This window comes from Podarcis muralis, chromosome 1, assembly GCF_964188315.1.
Source record: "Podarcis muralis chromosome 1, rPodMur119.hap1.1, whole genome shotgun sequence".
Taxonomy (NCBI): domain Eukaryota; kingdom Metazoa; phylum Chordata; class Lepidosauria; order Squamata; family Lacertidae; genus Podarcis; species Podarcis muralis.
The window spans coordinates 59,813,724-59,830,103 of record NC_135655.1 but is presented as its reverse complement, the minus strand read 5'-3'; the positions used below and the strand labels follow the sequence as shown (position 1 = coordinate 59,830,103).

General features: G+C 40.7%; 1 protein-coding gene across 2 annotated transcripts in view; it reads right to left on the bottom strand.

The window, feature by feature from the left end:
* Positions 1–774: 774 nt before the first annotated feature.
* Positions 775–16,380, bottom strand: part of PRMT3 (protein arginine methyltransferase 3) — a 59,908-nt gene continuing 44,302 nt past the window's right edge. For both annotated transcript variants that reach the window (XM_077929562.1, XM_077929571.1), the window contains 3 exons: positions 12,758–12,808; positions 12,493–12,580; positions 775–1,412 (listed from right to left, as the gene is read on the bottom strand). In XM_077929562.1, the coding sequence (XP_077785688.1) occupies positions 1,303–1,412; positions 12,493–12,580; positions 12,758–12,808 (249 nt within the window). In that variant the 3' untranslated portion in view covers positions 775–1,302. The remainder of the gene's footprint in view (positions 1,413–12,492; positions 12,581–12,757; positions 12,809–16,380) is intronic.

Sequence of the window (16,380 nt, the reverse complement as noted above, 5' to 3'; positions counted from 1 at the left end):
CTCCAGCCTGCTCTAAAGTTCATCTCAAAACACACTCAAGTACCTCACTTGAATTCTCTGCAATACATAGAGAATCAAGGAGAAAGTGACAAAATGAATAGCCGAGTGCCCTTAAGGTGACAAGGATAATTACTAAAAGGCTAGGGGCAGTCACTCCTTCTGACTGCATGCTGGAGGGCAGAAAATGCATTAGATAAATTCACACTAAACCTATTTAGGTGTCTATTGTTTCATGCTGCCATCTTGCCCTCTGCACCACTTGTTGTAAAGGCACGCGCATAGCCTCAAACATCTAGTAGTGAAGGGGAAAAGAATATTTTTCTAAAGAGTTACAGAATGCTCACCTATCTTTCATGGTACTGCAGCAGATTGCACATGACTTAAAAAAAACACAAAACCTATGTGCCCGTTTGTGCTATTCTTTATTTCAGGTAGCCAAAGAATCCAGGTGTATGTTAAAACCAGATTGGTCTTTAACTCAAATCAATGTACCGTAAGCAGCAGTACTGATTACGAATGGCAATTGCGGTATTCTGAATCTGTTGGATTGTCATCAGATAGGCAATAGTATGTCATGATGGATTGTGCATGTCTTGTTACAGTTTACAGATTTAAAGTATGACAATCTTAATGGGTGATGGGATTTTATCCTGTATGTAGAAGGGCATATAATACCAAGTGTGACAAGTTAGCAAAACAAAGAATTGACAAGACTGATACCTCAAAGTCTCAACAGGTGACTCAATACAAAAATCTCATAGTCAAGACACATAATAAATTTATAATACACATAATAAAACTTTATTTTTTCAGTTGTAATATAAAAATACTTGAGGAAAAATAATGTTTTGCCCATCTAAAGGAGGCCAAAACTGGGGGGGGGAAACTGCAATAATAAATCCCACAAGATTCCTTGTCAAGAACCTTGGCTATGTTTCTAAATACTTAACTATCCAAGAACAGTATCCAACAATGCCATGTTCAGAGTAGACCCATTGAAATCATTTCATTGAATCTACTCTGAGTACAACTTAGTATGATTTCATTAACAGGTCAAAAGTATTTTTTAAAGTTGCATTGCTCACGTCCACGATAGCAGACTTGAAATAAACTTAATTCCCTCGTGGTATCTTCTACCTACTGCTTTGGATTGTATGAAATGGCCTGCAGGGAAGAACCAACAGTCTATGGGAACACACTTTCTAGCACTATCATTTCCATAAAAACGTATTTTGAAGTTGTTGATCCAAACCATTGTTTTTATTCATTTTATACATTTCAAAGCCAGCTGTGGCGTAGTCCTCACTGAAGACTGTATGTCTGCTTCACATTTTTCAGTGAAAGTGTTATGATGAGGGAACGTGGATCTTTTCTGTTTTTGTGGACTGTTATCTTTCCTTTCAGTTCTTCACCTACAAAACAATGCACAAATGAAGCAACTTTATTAGTTTACCAAGGAAATGGTTACACACACTGTTACTAAATTTGCATGCACAGTGGCACCTGCTTCATTGAAGGCACCTGTTGTAATATGGTAAAAAGTCATGACAATTGAGATCACATTTGCGTGGCATGCATTTGAATATCTGGGTGGCATATTTTTGAAAACTTCACCATCCTATTAATGCAACAGTAGGAAGAAAAGAGTCGCCTTTAAAATGTAAGAGCACTGAATTCTGCCCCCAGTGACTCTGGAAAAGTCCTTCTGCCTTTTGTTTACCAGACTGAAACCCACCACTTCCAAAAGATTTCCCTAATGAGAATTCTGCACACACTCACATAAAACCATAAAGTTGGTTCTCTCCTGCTCAGCGATAGGTCTAGGGAATCTACTTAATGCAACACCATTGCTTTGATATCCCTTCAGTTGTTGGAAACTATGACATATGTTGTTCGACAGCTTTCTAATGATTTTAAAACAGAGACAGGGCTAAGGGATGGGCAGAGACAGCAGGTAGAAAGGCAGCTAAGTGGCTACATACTTTTATGCTGCCTTTGACCTTTAAAACAGAAACGCATGATATCCAAATTGGCACCTAGCAACCATCCTAAAACCTTTGTCAAGGAGACAAAAAGCAATCCTGCTTGATAACCTTCTGTGAAGTCTCTGTCAGGTTATCTAATGGGAGATGGAGGCACAGGTACTTTAACAAACTGAAGGTTTTAACAACCATGCTTTAAAAAAAAAAAAAAAAACCACAGCCAAAACATCACAGCATTAGATAGGTAAATCCATCTGTTTGCAGTAGTCTGTCCTATGCTTTGTAAATGCATGAGTACTTGGAAATGGACTTTAAAGGATTTGGCTAAAGGGTATTTTGAAGAACTGCCTGTATTTAAGAAAGAACCAAATGTATTTATTTTATAAAAAGGTAAAGGTACCCCTGCCCGTACGGGCCAGTCTTGACAGACTCTAGGGTTGTGCGCTCATCTCACTCTAGAGGCCGGGAGCCAGCGCTGTCCGGAGACACTTCTGGGTCACGTGGCCAGCGTGACAAGCTGCATCTGACAAGCCAGCACAGCACATGGAACGCCGTTTACCTTCCCGCTAGTAAGCGGTCCCTATTTATCTACTTGCACCCGAGGGTGCTTTCGAACTGCTAGGCTGGCAGGCGCTGGGACCGAGCGACGGGAGCGCACCCCGCCGCGGGGATTCGAACCACCGACCTTTCGATCAGCAAGTCCTAGGCGCTGAGGCTTTAACCCACAGCGCCACCCGCGTCCCATTTATTTTATATTACAAAGTAAATTGCTGACTGTTTTTGTTTAAGATTTGCCAGCTCTTTCTGTAGGTGTTTAGTGCAGATATTTTGGCAATGTACCAAAAAGATCCTGCTTATTTAAATATTATCCCTGGATGTTTCAGCCGAATTTGTTTGTCCCAATCCTTCGAAGTGTGTTTAATTTGCTATTAAGCAGTTGCTTATATTCCACCCCAGAGACAAATGTGCTTCAGCAGCGAGCAAAATCATCATTACCACCTTTTATGTATCTTTAGAGGTTTTCAATTGTTTTATTAATTTAGGGGATGAACATAAAGCTGCTAGTATAAAAAAGAGAGAGAAGTAGTTTAGTATAAATTTTGAAGACAGCACCAGCACATTTTATGTAAGAGCAAGTGTTTACTTGGCGTTAGAGGAACTATAGCAGACTGTACAAAATGGAGAGCCACTGTACCTTCAAGGGATGAGGGAAACCAAACACATTAATTCTACAACATGTATGACAGAAGTCTAGATGAGCAATGCAATGAAAGGTTTTATCTGATGAACACGATAGAATTAAGAGAATTTTCAAGCCTTGGGCTGTAACTTAACTGGGAACAAACTCCATTCAACTCAGCAGAAATTAATTCTGAAATGACATATGTATGGAATTGTATAGATATATTCTATGGAATGGTGGCACTAAGCTTAAAGCAGCCTGAATTAAGGCACATATTGGCTTTCCCCCAAAGTGGCTTTCCTATTCACTCTTCAAACCAGGAAGTGCAACTTCCTGCATATTTTATGCCTCTCCTTGTCTAGAAAAATTAGCAAAGTCTTATCTGTGCTCAGGCACTGAAGACTGTCAGCACTGACTAATTTATTTGTCCCATTTATTTTTCTTCTAATAGTGTAGCAGTTTGATCTATTCCCTTTATATAAAGCAACACCCCTCCTTGTATCTTATTTTAAATTGCGTTTTTAAATTTGAAATATAAATGCAATAAAAGAACGTATTCTAGAACTTTTACTCCAAAGCATTTGGTCCGTAGGAAATCCTGTCTTTTCCTTTTGCAGCCAATCCAACCCTTTCTCATAACTCTTTCCTTCTTCTGAGAGAGCAGGTAGAGAAATGAATCTTTGTGTCTCCTTATGTCACAAACATAATTTTGCAAATTGAGCCTGGAGATTTTGTGAATACATTGATGCATACTCTGCTACCTTTATAACATTGCTATTTGTATGAAGTTCAAAAAACTGCATAGTGAAAGGGGAAGCTTTACTAAAATCACTGCAGGAGGAATGATTACTGATGGCTATTTTAAATTAACAGACCTTAAAATATCCCATCCAGATGCCTCATGTGTCTTCATAAGGGACAGATGCATGAAAAAATCAGCATGTTGGCAAAGTATAATCAATAGTTTCATAATTTATGCCAGATTAACTAACGCAGCAGACATGGTTTGATTTTTTAATTCTGTTCACAAATAGTCCAGTAATTTGTTATGAAAATAGGTAATGTACATTTGGCATAAAAACATACGGTATGTGCTCTCCACTGTTTGAGTGACTGGAGAAAGCCCACATAAATCATGGTTTGATCTGAATTGTTAGTGTAAAACAAAAATATGCATACATGTAATGGGTGGGAGTATCTCCTTAGAAGAGCTATCCCTGTTCTGGAACCGGGTGACTCTTTCATGTATTAAAATATCAGCTCCTAAGTAAGAATCTTCTATTAATGTCATGTGAACAGGACTAGAGATTGGTTTGATGAGAAAAAGTAAAAAGAAGGGGAAAAGCCTATTTGGTACCACATGTGATGTTTTCCAGCCTCTCCCCCCCCCCCCCCGCCTTTTAAAATAATTGCCTTTAAAGTTGCAGGATTGCTTTATTATAGTATTATCTTGAGTAGCAGGCACTCTTTGTACTTGGAGTCTTCATAAATTCAAGAATATAACTAATCTGACCTTTTTAGCTCTATGGAGCACCATTGTTTCCTTTGTCAGAAGCTCTGAGAAGCACATTCAATAACTGCATAAATACAGAATTAAATCTCTGTGCTAGTTAATATTGCTGACAGGGGCCTTTTGTGAAGTCATCATAAGCATTCAAGAACAGCAAGACCATACATGCGTCGGAATGCAAGGCACATCTGAACCCATTGAGCTGATGGGATTAATCTTATTCATTGTTGTGTATGACCAGTTATGCAACAGTGAAGCACTGAGGCCTTTTTAAAAAACAATTCCAAAAGAAAAGAGCAGCAGAAGAATTGAGGCCCTAAAAAAACCAACCCTTTCTATCCCCCACACCCCAAAGGCAGCAGAAAACTAATGATAGCTGAGAACTGAAGGTGTACTAGTTCATAAAAAATTAATTTGAATGATGCAAAATCTAACTCAAAATAATTTTGACAGTATAGACAAGATTTCACAAACATTTGGCGTATACATAAAAGAGGCTGGTCTAAAACACACACACACATGTATAGAATTGATTAATATGCCCAATATGCGCCAATCTGCTCACAAAAATATCCTATGTCTGACAGCAGCACACAAAAGCCAGCCAAAATGTCCCTAAAAAGGTGGACAACCAGATCCTACTGTAGAGTTATAATTCTACCTCCTGGGGGGTTTTATCAGAACACACAGTCTAAGTTTAATTGCATAAAAATGAATTAAATTTGCTATTTTAAGCAGCTCTAGTGATGCATACCTTGAGGCAAGCTGTAAGAGGCAACATTTCTATAACAACCTACCAGCTTTCATTAAAGGCAGCCCCCAGTTATTTATAACCATGTTAATTGCATTAAGCAACCCAGACAATCAGTTTAATTCATTGTCATGAGGAAGATCTTCTCCTTTTCCTCGCCCCAACAGGCCACGTTAAATCTTTTGTGCCCAGCCATTTCCGTTGCTAAACTAAAGCAATGGCTGTGTAATCATAACAGAGAGGAAGATCAGACCAATTAATCAATGCCATATAGATATAAAATGACTGATGTGCTTTCAACAGCTCTACTGCTCTTATGCCCTGCAGAAAACGCTTCCAGAGACTGAGCTGCATCACCTATGCTCAATAAGATGCAAGGAAGGCACAAGTCATGTCATGGTTTGATCAAGACTGAATGCATTATCTTTCTACTGCAGTACTGTCATTCTTCCCTTGGAGAATACTTAAGTTGGCTTTGCATAGTAAAAAGTACAGCAAACAGGAACGGAACAAGAAGTGTGCTGTTTCTGCAGCATACAAAATTAGTAGGTTTTTTTCCTCTTAAAAAGGCACTGCTCTATGGCTGAGTATGTTTTAGCATTTCTGCTCATGTATCGTTGAGCCTCTTGCTTAAACCGAAGGGCTACTCAGTGACACTACAACATACTTATGGGACAAACTATTCATATGATGTGATATTATTTGTTTATAATATTTATTAGACACCCAATTAACAGACTCTCTGGGGATGCACAAGATGATTCAACCATTCCCAGTGCAAACAAAGGGGGAAAAGAGAAGACCAGCTCCAATTACAAGAATTAGGACTCAATTATAGCTCTCAGACAAGACAGAAAGTTTGTGGGATTATCATGCAAGTACAGAAACAGTACTCAAATGGAGAAAAAAGATTGGAATGACTACATTTCACGGTACCCAACAATAAAAGGCTAGAAAATGCCATTGGGGATCCAGAGGAGCTCCTCTGCCTTGAGCAGAAAAGATTGGTTATAGTCGCCTTTTCAAATGTTATGGCCTGTGAAATCCAAGGGATCATGGAAACGGCCCCAACGTGAAGCACACAGTAGCAAAAAACCAATGGGACAACAGTAAAGGTAAAGGTAAAGGGACCCCTGACCATTAGGTTCAGTCGTGACCGACTCTGGGGTGGCGGCGCTCATCTCGCTTTATTGGCCGAGGGAGCCGGCGTACAGCTTCCAGGTCATGTGGCCAGCATGACTAAGCCGCTTCTGGTGAACCAGAGCAGTGCACGGAAACGCCGTTTACCTTCCCGCCGGAGCGGTACTTATTTATCTACTTGCACTTTGACGTGCTTTCGAACTGCTAGGTTGGTAGGAGCAGGGACCGAGCAACAGGAGCTCACCCAGTCGCGGGGATTCGAACCGCCGACCTTCTGATTGGCAAGTCCTAGGCTCTGTGGTTTAACCCACAGCGCCACCCGCGTCCCTTCTAAGTACAGCTGCTATAGAAATCTTCAAAGGAGCTTATCAGTGAAGCAGAATCAAATGAAAAAAGGCACACCCAAATACTGCAAAAAACAAACTATAACCGATTTGAACTTCAAAATGTATGAGGACCAGTGAAGAAAAATAAACAAAATGGTTGTCTCACCCCAAAATAGGAGGTGAAAAGTATGCTTACTAGGTGCAATGTGCAGGAGGAGAAGGAACAGGATACAGGAGGTTACTAGGGGGTGGTTAGTAAGTAAGGTGGGGTGGGGTGGCACAAAAGGTGGGGGAGGCAGTGGCAAGGACATGAGGATGACGGTGAAAATGGGTGCAAAGGGGGGCTGCAGGCTAGAAGAGAGAAGTGGCTCCAGAAATGGGGTTGGGAAAGCTGGTGGCATGGGGTGGGAAGGGGGTTAATGGAGTAATGGTAGGGGAGCTGACAAGCAAAGGAGAAGCTTCTAGTATTGTATATTATGTATTATCTTTGCTGGGGTGGGTGTGTTAAGTTAAAAAGGCATCTCTTGCACATTACGGAGGCCATGACCTTAAAGGGGGGGGGGGGAGAGTTTTGTCCAGAAAGGATGCAAGTCCCACTGAACTTCATTAAAGCAGCCAAGATTTGGTCTGCATAGTGCAAAGTAAGATTTGTAAAGTAAGATTTTTCTAACTAGAGTGGTAGGAACTGATATGAATGAGTGATGTTCCAGAATATGATGGCGATTCACAGTGAGGTACAACAGAATGCTGTCACCATGCTCCATTTGTTCGTAATACCTTGCTGCATAGCTAAATGACAGAAGAAAGGGCAGCCTTAATATGTTATAGACAAGGGGAGCTATCCACTTTGAAGGGCATTTTTTGAAGTACATTCTTGACTGACATAGATATGCCCCATAGATTTCACAAGGCTACCTCATGAATGCTCAATGGTGTTTTTATGCAAGAACTGTCTTTAGCTTTGAAGCCTACCACAAATTAGAAGTCTTCCAGCTCTTAAAAGTTTTTTATTTCTCGCCAAAATAGAAAGGATATGCTTGAGAGCATCTCTGACTTACCAGGCTGCGATCTCAACCTAATGTTTAATATAACTTTTCTTGAAATCTTAAAAAAAAAAAAGATTTTGTACTGACTTACTCTGAACGGGAGAAAAACCATTAACTTGAACCAAAAAAAGAGGGGGGGAAACCACACAAAACCCATTAGCAATAAAACAGCACATGGTTGCATTTTATGTTCTTGATAATGCCTTGCAGTGAAAATAAAATGTTTGTTGTTTTCCACAGCAATTTAAAAGGTTGTACACAGCAGAGCAGTGCAGCCAAAACTTGTCAGAGGAAAACACTTTTCTGAAGACCAGTTCAGCCTTGGTAGTTTAATATTCTAGGTAGGAGAAAATATGTACACACCGATGGACATTTTTAATGTATATGTCACGTGATTTATTCTGTCAAATGGGCAACTACTGCAAAAGTCATATGTGAATTAGCCTTGACACTCTTCTTCCCTATGGGTTGTGTTCAACTAAGTCCTACTCTGAGCAGACCCACTGAAATTAATGAATGCCATCCACTGTTTTTAAATTTTAAAGACATATACACTTTACTGATGAATGGGCTGGTAATGAAGTGTGCTGCTTACATGCAAGCCTGCAATATGGCACCCCAAGAGGGACCAGAGAGATAAATCAGAGAGATAAATCATAATTAATTTTTTATAATATTTGAAACTAGCTTACTGTCTCAAAAGGAAATTAGCATGTTTACTGAAAATCTATAAACAGCACACTAATACCAGTTTGAGCTTAGGAACACTAAAACCAGTACACAAATTGTTCTTTGAAGCATTCCTAGGAACCAACAGGAAAACTAGGACGTTGGTCAGTGAAAAAGAGAGGCTTTGGGTTAATTGGGTAAGGACATTGGGTTGAAGAGTGAAAGTGGTATCACAGTGCAAAAATGAATGAAGTTGCTTGTTTGCAGAAGGAAAAGGGGAGGTTATCAGGGAAGTTTGGCTAGTTTGGCTAGTGGGATTTGGGAATGTTTTTAGGTGAAAACCAGAAGAAATTAGACTTTGAGGAAATGGCTGCTTTCATCTTCAATCCCTTTCTCCTACACCCGCTTTTTTTGCAACCCTCTTTGTGCCCCCATTTCCCCCTTCACTCCCTTTTCAACTCCACCCTGAAGGGTTAAACAAAAGCAGAAGTTCTGGTTCTGGTGGAGAGTAAATTATGTATGGATTCTGGAACACATGACAAGGAAATACTGATAACCAGATTTACTGTGATCACTGGTATAGAAAGATCATGCACTTATTAGGTCCATATGCTCAGGGTCTAAGATTGTTCTTAAAGTCACTGGACCTTAGTTAACAGAGTTCTTATAGTAGATTAGACACCTATTTTTTAATGTTAAGCGTGTTCTGACAAATGCCACTGCACATTTATTAATGTAGAACAAGCAAGAAAGGTCAGCTAAAATGACCTGTGGAAAAAAGCTAGTTAGGAGCCTAAGACCGCCACATCCAACTCAAGCACACATTTGGAGTTGTGGCACTGGGCAAAGAAAGTTCCACGTATGCCTGTCTCAATACATGAAAGTGCATCTTCCTGGACTGTTTGCTCCATTTCAGGAGCCCAAGAGACTACACTCAAAGGGAGTCTTGTGTTCTTCAGGTTAGATCAGGTACCCTCCAGGTGTCATTGGATTCCAATTCCCATTTGCCCCAACCAGCATGGTGAATGGTCAGGCATCATGGGAACTGTGGTCCAGGAGCATCTGGAGGGTACCATGTTGTCTACCCCTGGACTACACATAGATCAAAAGCAACTAAGGCCTGCTTCACTAAGAGGCTACAGTGGCCTTATTAATTCTTTCTTCATGCACGGCTTCTACATGTGGACAAGTGGGCAGTGGATGTCTACCGCTGGCCTTGCTCCTGACCCTGAATACTGCACTGGTCATGCCACATTTGGTTGCAGTGCTCTCTGCAGGAAGGGAGGGGAAATTTAATAAAATCAGACAAGTCTACATATGAACAGCTGCTCCTACGCTGCTTTCCCAGCCACGCAACCAGTACCATCAGGGGCGTGGCCAGAAGCACAGTTCCACTGCAGAAGCTACACATGGAGAACAACTGTGTGTGCATATTGTGTATTTCTTTTTTTTTTAATATAAATCATATTTATTAAAATTTCCAAAATACAGAAAGTAAAAATAAAACAAAAGTGAAATAAATTCAAAACCTTATTTTCATTACCCACTTTCTGGGACTCCCCCCTCCCCCATCCCTACCATATTCCCCTTTCATAACGTTGATTCTACAAGCTCTCACTCCCAATTTAGAACTTAATTTGTTTAACCCCATATTCAAAATTGAATTTGTACAGTCGTCATCATTGCCTTGAATAAAAATCAAAAATTCTCTCCCCAGGGTCCACCCCATTTTCCTTCCACGAATTCCCTTTTTTTAATAGAAATGCCCCAACCAAATATAAAAAGCTATATAAAGATAAAAAAGATAAGAAGTGTATATATATAAAAAAAAAGTTCAGAAAATAGTTACACAGCCTTTGGATTCTAAATCTCCCCCCCCCTTCCCCGGTTTAGATTCCCCATGTCCATCAGTCTGTCTGTTGTCTGCCTGGAAATCTTGGATCCATGATCAGATTTTCCCTCAATTCCTTGCCAGCTTTTTTTTTTTTTTAAAGTTATTTTTATGATATTTAATTTCAAGTTTCCAGTCCAAATTTAAAGCTCCCCCATTGTTCTTTCCATGTTGTAGTCCAGTTTCTTGTCTTGTTCCGCTGCTAAAACGTTCTAATTCAGAAATTTAGTAACTCTACAGGGGTTGTTGTTATTCAGGAACAAAAACTTACGTTCAGTCCCTTCCTTTCTTCAATAGAAAAATTCTATTGTCTCCTTTAATATAAACACCCCTGTAGACAAAATACTGCTTCAGTTTTGCAGCTTTCCCAAGAGATAACAAGTCCTGTAGAATTCCAAGAGTATTTTTCCACTTACGACCATCTTTGTAATGTCCCGAAACCCCTCTAGGGGGATTGTAATAACTTTGTTTCCTCTGGTCCAAAAGTCCGATTGTTGTTCCATATTTTCGCCATTTTATATCCAAATCGTAGCAAATTGTAACGAAATTAACTAGCAAAGCCCTCGTAACAAAGTCCTCTTTAAATTTTCCGACTTTGACAGCTACTTTGACAGCTGTCAAAGCCTCCGTCTCTTTTCACCAGGCTCTCTCGCGAATCGCCCCGGTTCCCGGGGGGGGGGGGGGGGGTTACATTTTCCTTCTCCCTCCACTCTTCTCCTCCAGCACAGTTCTTGTAGTTTTCCATCGTGGAATTCTCAATTTTTGTCCGAAATAAACTTCTTTCTGGACCTTGGTTACTCAGTCCTTGTTTTAACATGTTTACAGTAGGGAGGGGGACTGACTTCCTTTTTGGATCCCCCCCGCTCGTGCCAAATCCGAATTTTTTTCTTCTTTTTTTCTCCTTTTAAACCCAGTTTCCAAATTACTCACGGGTTGTTGTTAAAAGTCCGAATTTTCAATGGAAGAAGTCAGCACTCTCCGCCGGATGGCATGCGGCTTCGCTCGGCAGGGAAAGCAGAGGACTCAAAGCACCGCGCCGCTCCCCGGCACCCGATCCGTAGCCTTTAAAAAGGCTCCTTCACGAGTCGGGAGGGCGCTAACGGTGCCAGCCGAGTCACCCATGTCCACGGCCTCCGTGGCCGTGGTTTTTAAGGGTCCCCGCGTCGCCGGCGCGGTGGGACCCAGCCCCTGCCGAGCAGGCTCCCTCCGGAGCTCGGAGGGAGTCCGCCATTCGGCGATGGCGCCAACCCGGAAGTCCCATATTGTGTATTTCACCACCCCTGAAGCCACTGCATATGAATGCATTTTCCTTCTCTCCCTTGGGAAGTTATGGCCCAACATACTCTTCCCTGCATATGAATGCGGGTAGATTCTGTAAATATGCACTACTTGTACATGAAGTGTATGCTCAACCTAGAAACACGTTAAGTAATATGCTGGTAAAATTTGATTTAAGCAAACAGTGACCTGCTCTGCACATGTAATGCGAACAAGTCATTATGAAATGGTATGTAAACATCACTACTCATTGGGGAAATAAGGTACCAAAGTCTTTCTTGGACTCTTACAACTCCTGGCTAGATGACAGGGGTTGCAGTTTTGATTGCTGTCATGTAAAAAGTCCCTGCATGTAGAAAGCTAGTATATGAGGGAGAAATATTTTTACCTAGTCCTCTTTCTTTTGTTCTACTTGCCTATGTGCAGAGTATGTGTATTCATCTATTTAGTGAAAGAGCACTAGATAGTGCAATACTGCATTCATAATGCAATACTGCATGAGGCAAAGTCCTTGTAAGCCTCTAGTAACATTATTTTGGTGAACTAAAAGCAAGAACTTTCACATATAGTATAAGGCAGGAGGGAAATTATTATTGGATGTTGTGCAGGAAATTCCCAAGTGTTTACTTTCAGCATTTGAAACAAATCTGAAAGCGTGTCAAGAAGAATCTAGTATTATAGAAATTATATTAAGCTAGGGGGGAAAAATACTGTACCTTCTTCCACAGAAATTGGGTTCTCCAAAAAAAATGCTGTTTGCTTCCAGTGTGTTTTGGTACAGCAGGGACTAGTTGAGAACAATACCTGCAGTGACAGAGTTCAAAAATCTGTGATGACATACAAGACTTAATATCATGCTACATTAATCTAGCACACACACATTAAATGCTTACAACAGCAAAACAGACTTATTCCAAAACACCTTAAGGCAAAAAGCTGACAAAATATATATCTTTAAATTAATTTTGAACATGTACTCACTGTTTTACTGCAATTCTTCTCAAAATATATATCAAAATATCCAGCAACTGCCTGCAATTTAGAAATAAACAAACATCAGCAATCTTCACATTCATTATCCTTGAAGTGTTTCTTGATATCATCAATATAATTGCTGGAAATAATATATTGAGTAATACCAAGTTCTTGCTTGGGCACGGGCATTCAAAACAAACTGAAAACTCAACCACCTTGATGTCATGCAGCAAATACAATGGCTCCTTAACATGTTGTTTAAGGCCAGCAAGTATGAAGGGTTAAAGCTGTGGCCTTTATTCAGTTAAGGTTTGTCCTTCCATTTTCATTACTGTAATAGAAGCAATATTGTTGTGTTTCCAGGGTATGGAGAATGGGGAGCTACTGCAAATACACTGCTCAGAATCAAAGTACAAATGAAAAGACTACCAAAGCCAACCAAAACTGTCCAAAGCGTGCATTCATTTGTCTGGTTACTTTAAGAGAGCCCTTGCCTCTGGTGCATCAAACTGTGTTGCAGAAAATGCATCAGATCATCAGAAGGAAGTAAGAAGAGCTTCTGGATAAGGTCAGGCCAAAGGCCCTTCTAGTCCAACAACCAGATGCCCATGGGAAGGCCCCAAGCAGAACTTGAGTGCAACAGAGCTCTCGTCACCTAACAGAATGCTAAATTCTAACGAAGCAACTGCAGTGCTTCTATATTCCACAGGCCGGATTCCCATGAAGTGAAAGAGGCCCAGATTCAGCAGAGCCTCCCACTGAAGAAAGGGTGGGGAGACAATTTTCACCTGTTTTCCCCTTCCCTTTCCATCCCAGCAACTGGCTTTCAGAGGCATACCGCCTTCAACAGTGGAAGTGGAACACAGCCATCAGGGTTAGTAGTCACTGATGGCCTTATCTTCCAGGAATTGGTCTAATCCTCTTCTAAAGGCCTCACTACCTCTTGTGACAGCACACTCCCTAGTTTTTGCTACATGCCTAAACCACAAGAGGGAAATGCTACATACAAGTCCAGTTAAGACCATCTTCCAGTTGCAAGAACAATGGGAAGTGGCCTACATATTGCTAAACACCACAAAGCCTAATTATGCTCTCAATCCCACCCCAGTCAATAAGCATGGATTCAGTAGATACAAACTCTAAAATAGATACAAACTCTAAAATGTTCCCTCAAGTAACCATGGCTAGTGAGCACCTCATGGTTCCTTTCCCCACTGTCTGCTGCTGACTGATGCAACTTTCAAACAGAAATCTGCATGTGGGCAGCACTCTCTGTACAAGAACATGGATGAAAGGCTGCTCGTGAAGGACATCTGTCAAACACCCCACCGCCACCAAGAATGAAGCATCGTTCACAAGTTTTCCTCAGTAACTGGGAAGTTTTAAATTGCAATTGGTATTGATAAGCACCAAACGGTGACAAGGTCCTTCAAGAATACATCAATAAGTGAATACAACCATCTGGAATGGTTCTAGTGTGTCAGTCATGTTCTAGCACTACCCAATCCAAATGGATGATGCATCCATTTCAGAGCACAAGGGGACGAAAACCTGCCCTTTAGACTCTATTTGACTTTAGCCAGTACTTTACCTAACAGAATGCTAAATTCTAACGAAACAACTGCAGTGCTTCTATATTCCACAGGCCGGATTCCCATGAAGTGAAAGAGGCCCAGATTCAGCAGAGCCTCCCACTGAAGAAAGGGTGGGGAGACAATTTTCACCTGTTTTCCCCTTCCCTTTCCATCTCCCTACCCCACCCATCTCATGGCCCTGGAGGGTTCCTTAGCCTTGCACTGCAGTTTTTCAGAGGGCTGCAGACTCCTCCCTTTTCTCCATCCAGCAGGGGCATCGTGTGAGTGGAGAAATACTGAATAAGCAAATTATGTTTTTTAACTATTTGGGTTTCTTTCCTCATCACCCCAGGCAATGGAACAAACGCATTCCCCTCCTTTGCATTATTAGCAAAGTGCTCTCTACTGTCATACAGGAAGCTGGGAAGCTGCCTTATATCACGTCATGCAACAGATCTTTCCCTCTCCCCACCACCCCTAAAAAGCCTCTCCAGAGAGTCACCCCACATTGTGGGCTGTGTTCCACAGGGCTGCAGGGGGCAAGGGAATTCCCCCAAATCTGGCACAGAGGTCTTGCACTTTTCACATCACCATCCACAATGTCTGTTAGGTCTTCCCAAGTCTCTGGAAAGGCTGGGAGGGGACTCTAGGGGAAAATATACATTGTGCAAGCTGTCTTCTGTTCAGGAAACGCTGCATACACTCCTGTGTTTTAATTTTCCTACCACATGAGTGGGCAATTTTAAAACACATTGAGAGTTATTCAACTATATTTTACTTAGAGTACACACACTGAAATTAATGAACATGACTAAGTTAGGCCCACTAATTTCAACAGGTCTACTTTGAGTAAAACTTGGTTGAATGTCTGCTATTCATATTTCCCCTTTCTGTGCAAATTGCTGGATTCTATGATATTTTATATTCTGTTTCTTCCTGGTTGTGGAACTGTCTGATGTATGTCAAAGCCACAGTCGGAGACACAAATATTTTTCGGGGGTTTTTTATTAAAGGGGAAGGCTTGCTTGAACAACTAATGTTACGCCATTCCTCCCACTTTAGTTTTCTGTCTTCCTTCTTAAAAGTTGCATATATCTTTTATCTCTTAATATTACAGACTGGCTGTTGAACGAAAGACCAGTGTACTTCCTCACAGTTCATCTTCTGCAGAACCATTCTAACTGAGACTTGCTATATACATTTGAGAGATTAGATAGCTTCGTAATTTAGTGGAGCAATAATTTTTATTTATTTGACCTTTTATCCAACATTATACGAACAGCTTTGAGACAAGATACAAAATATATTTTTTAAGTTAAAGCAGAAAGGTCAGTGTAGAAAATAGAATATAAAGATAAAAACTGCAATAAAACTGAAAATGGTGTTGGCTCTTAGAAACAGTTACTTCAGGTATTATTTTGTTTTACATGCAAGTGACTTATGCTTGCTTTTACCTCCTTCCCCACCACAGCACTTCGTCTGACAACAGATATATAGGCCCCCAGAGAAATAATCACAATAGACTCCAGCACCTCCACTAGAGTCATTCAAACACTATTCTCTGAACAGTAACCAGTAGGAAATTGAAAGCAAACACAATGGGATTGGTCGTATATAACTGAAGATCTGGCCTATTGAGCACTGCGAAAGGATGCTTTTTGTTAAAGATACACCGCAGTAGAGTAATTATTCTGCCTTCTGTTCTCAACATCCCATCAACAGACAGAACTGCTCTGCATGTTGAGGGTAAGGTGGTTGTTTTGAAAAGTAGGCAAGCAAAAAAGAGCAAAGAGGTTAATGAGATGTAGAAATTCACAAAAAAAAAAAAAAAAAAAATACCCCCACACCAAATTTCTCCTGCTCATAAACCAAGTCAGCTATGCAGAGGGGAAAAGGAGGAGCACCAGAGCTGCAAATGTGATCATTAAGCCTGTATGCAGACCTGTGAAATCAATTCACAGACCAAGCTGACATTTAAATATAAGCCAGGCTAGTTTGCCTTAATGTAGAAATTCTCTCAAATATATTACTGGGAACATGTAAATAATCAGACAT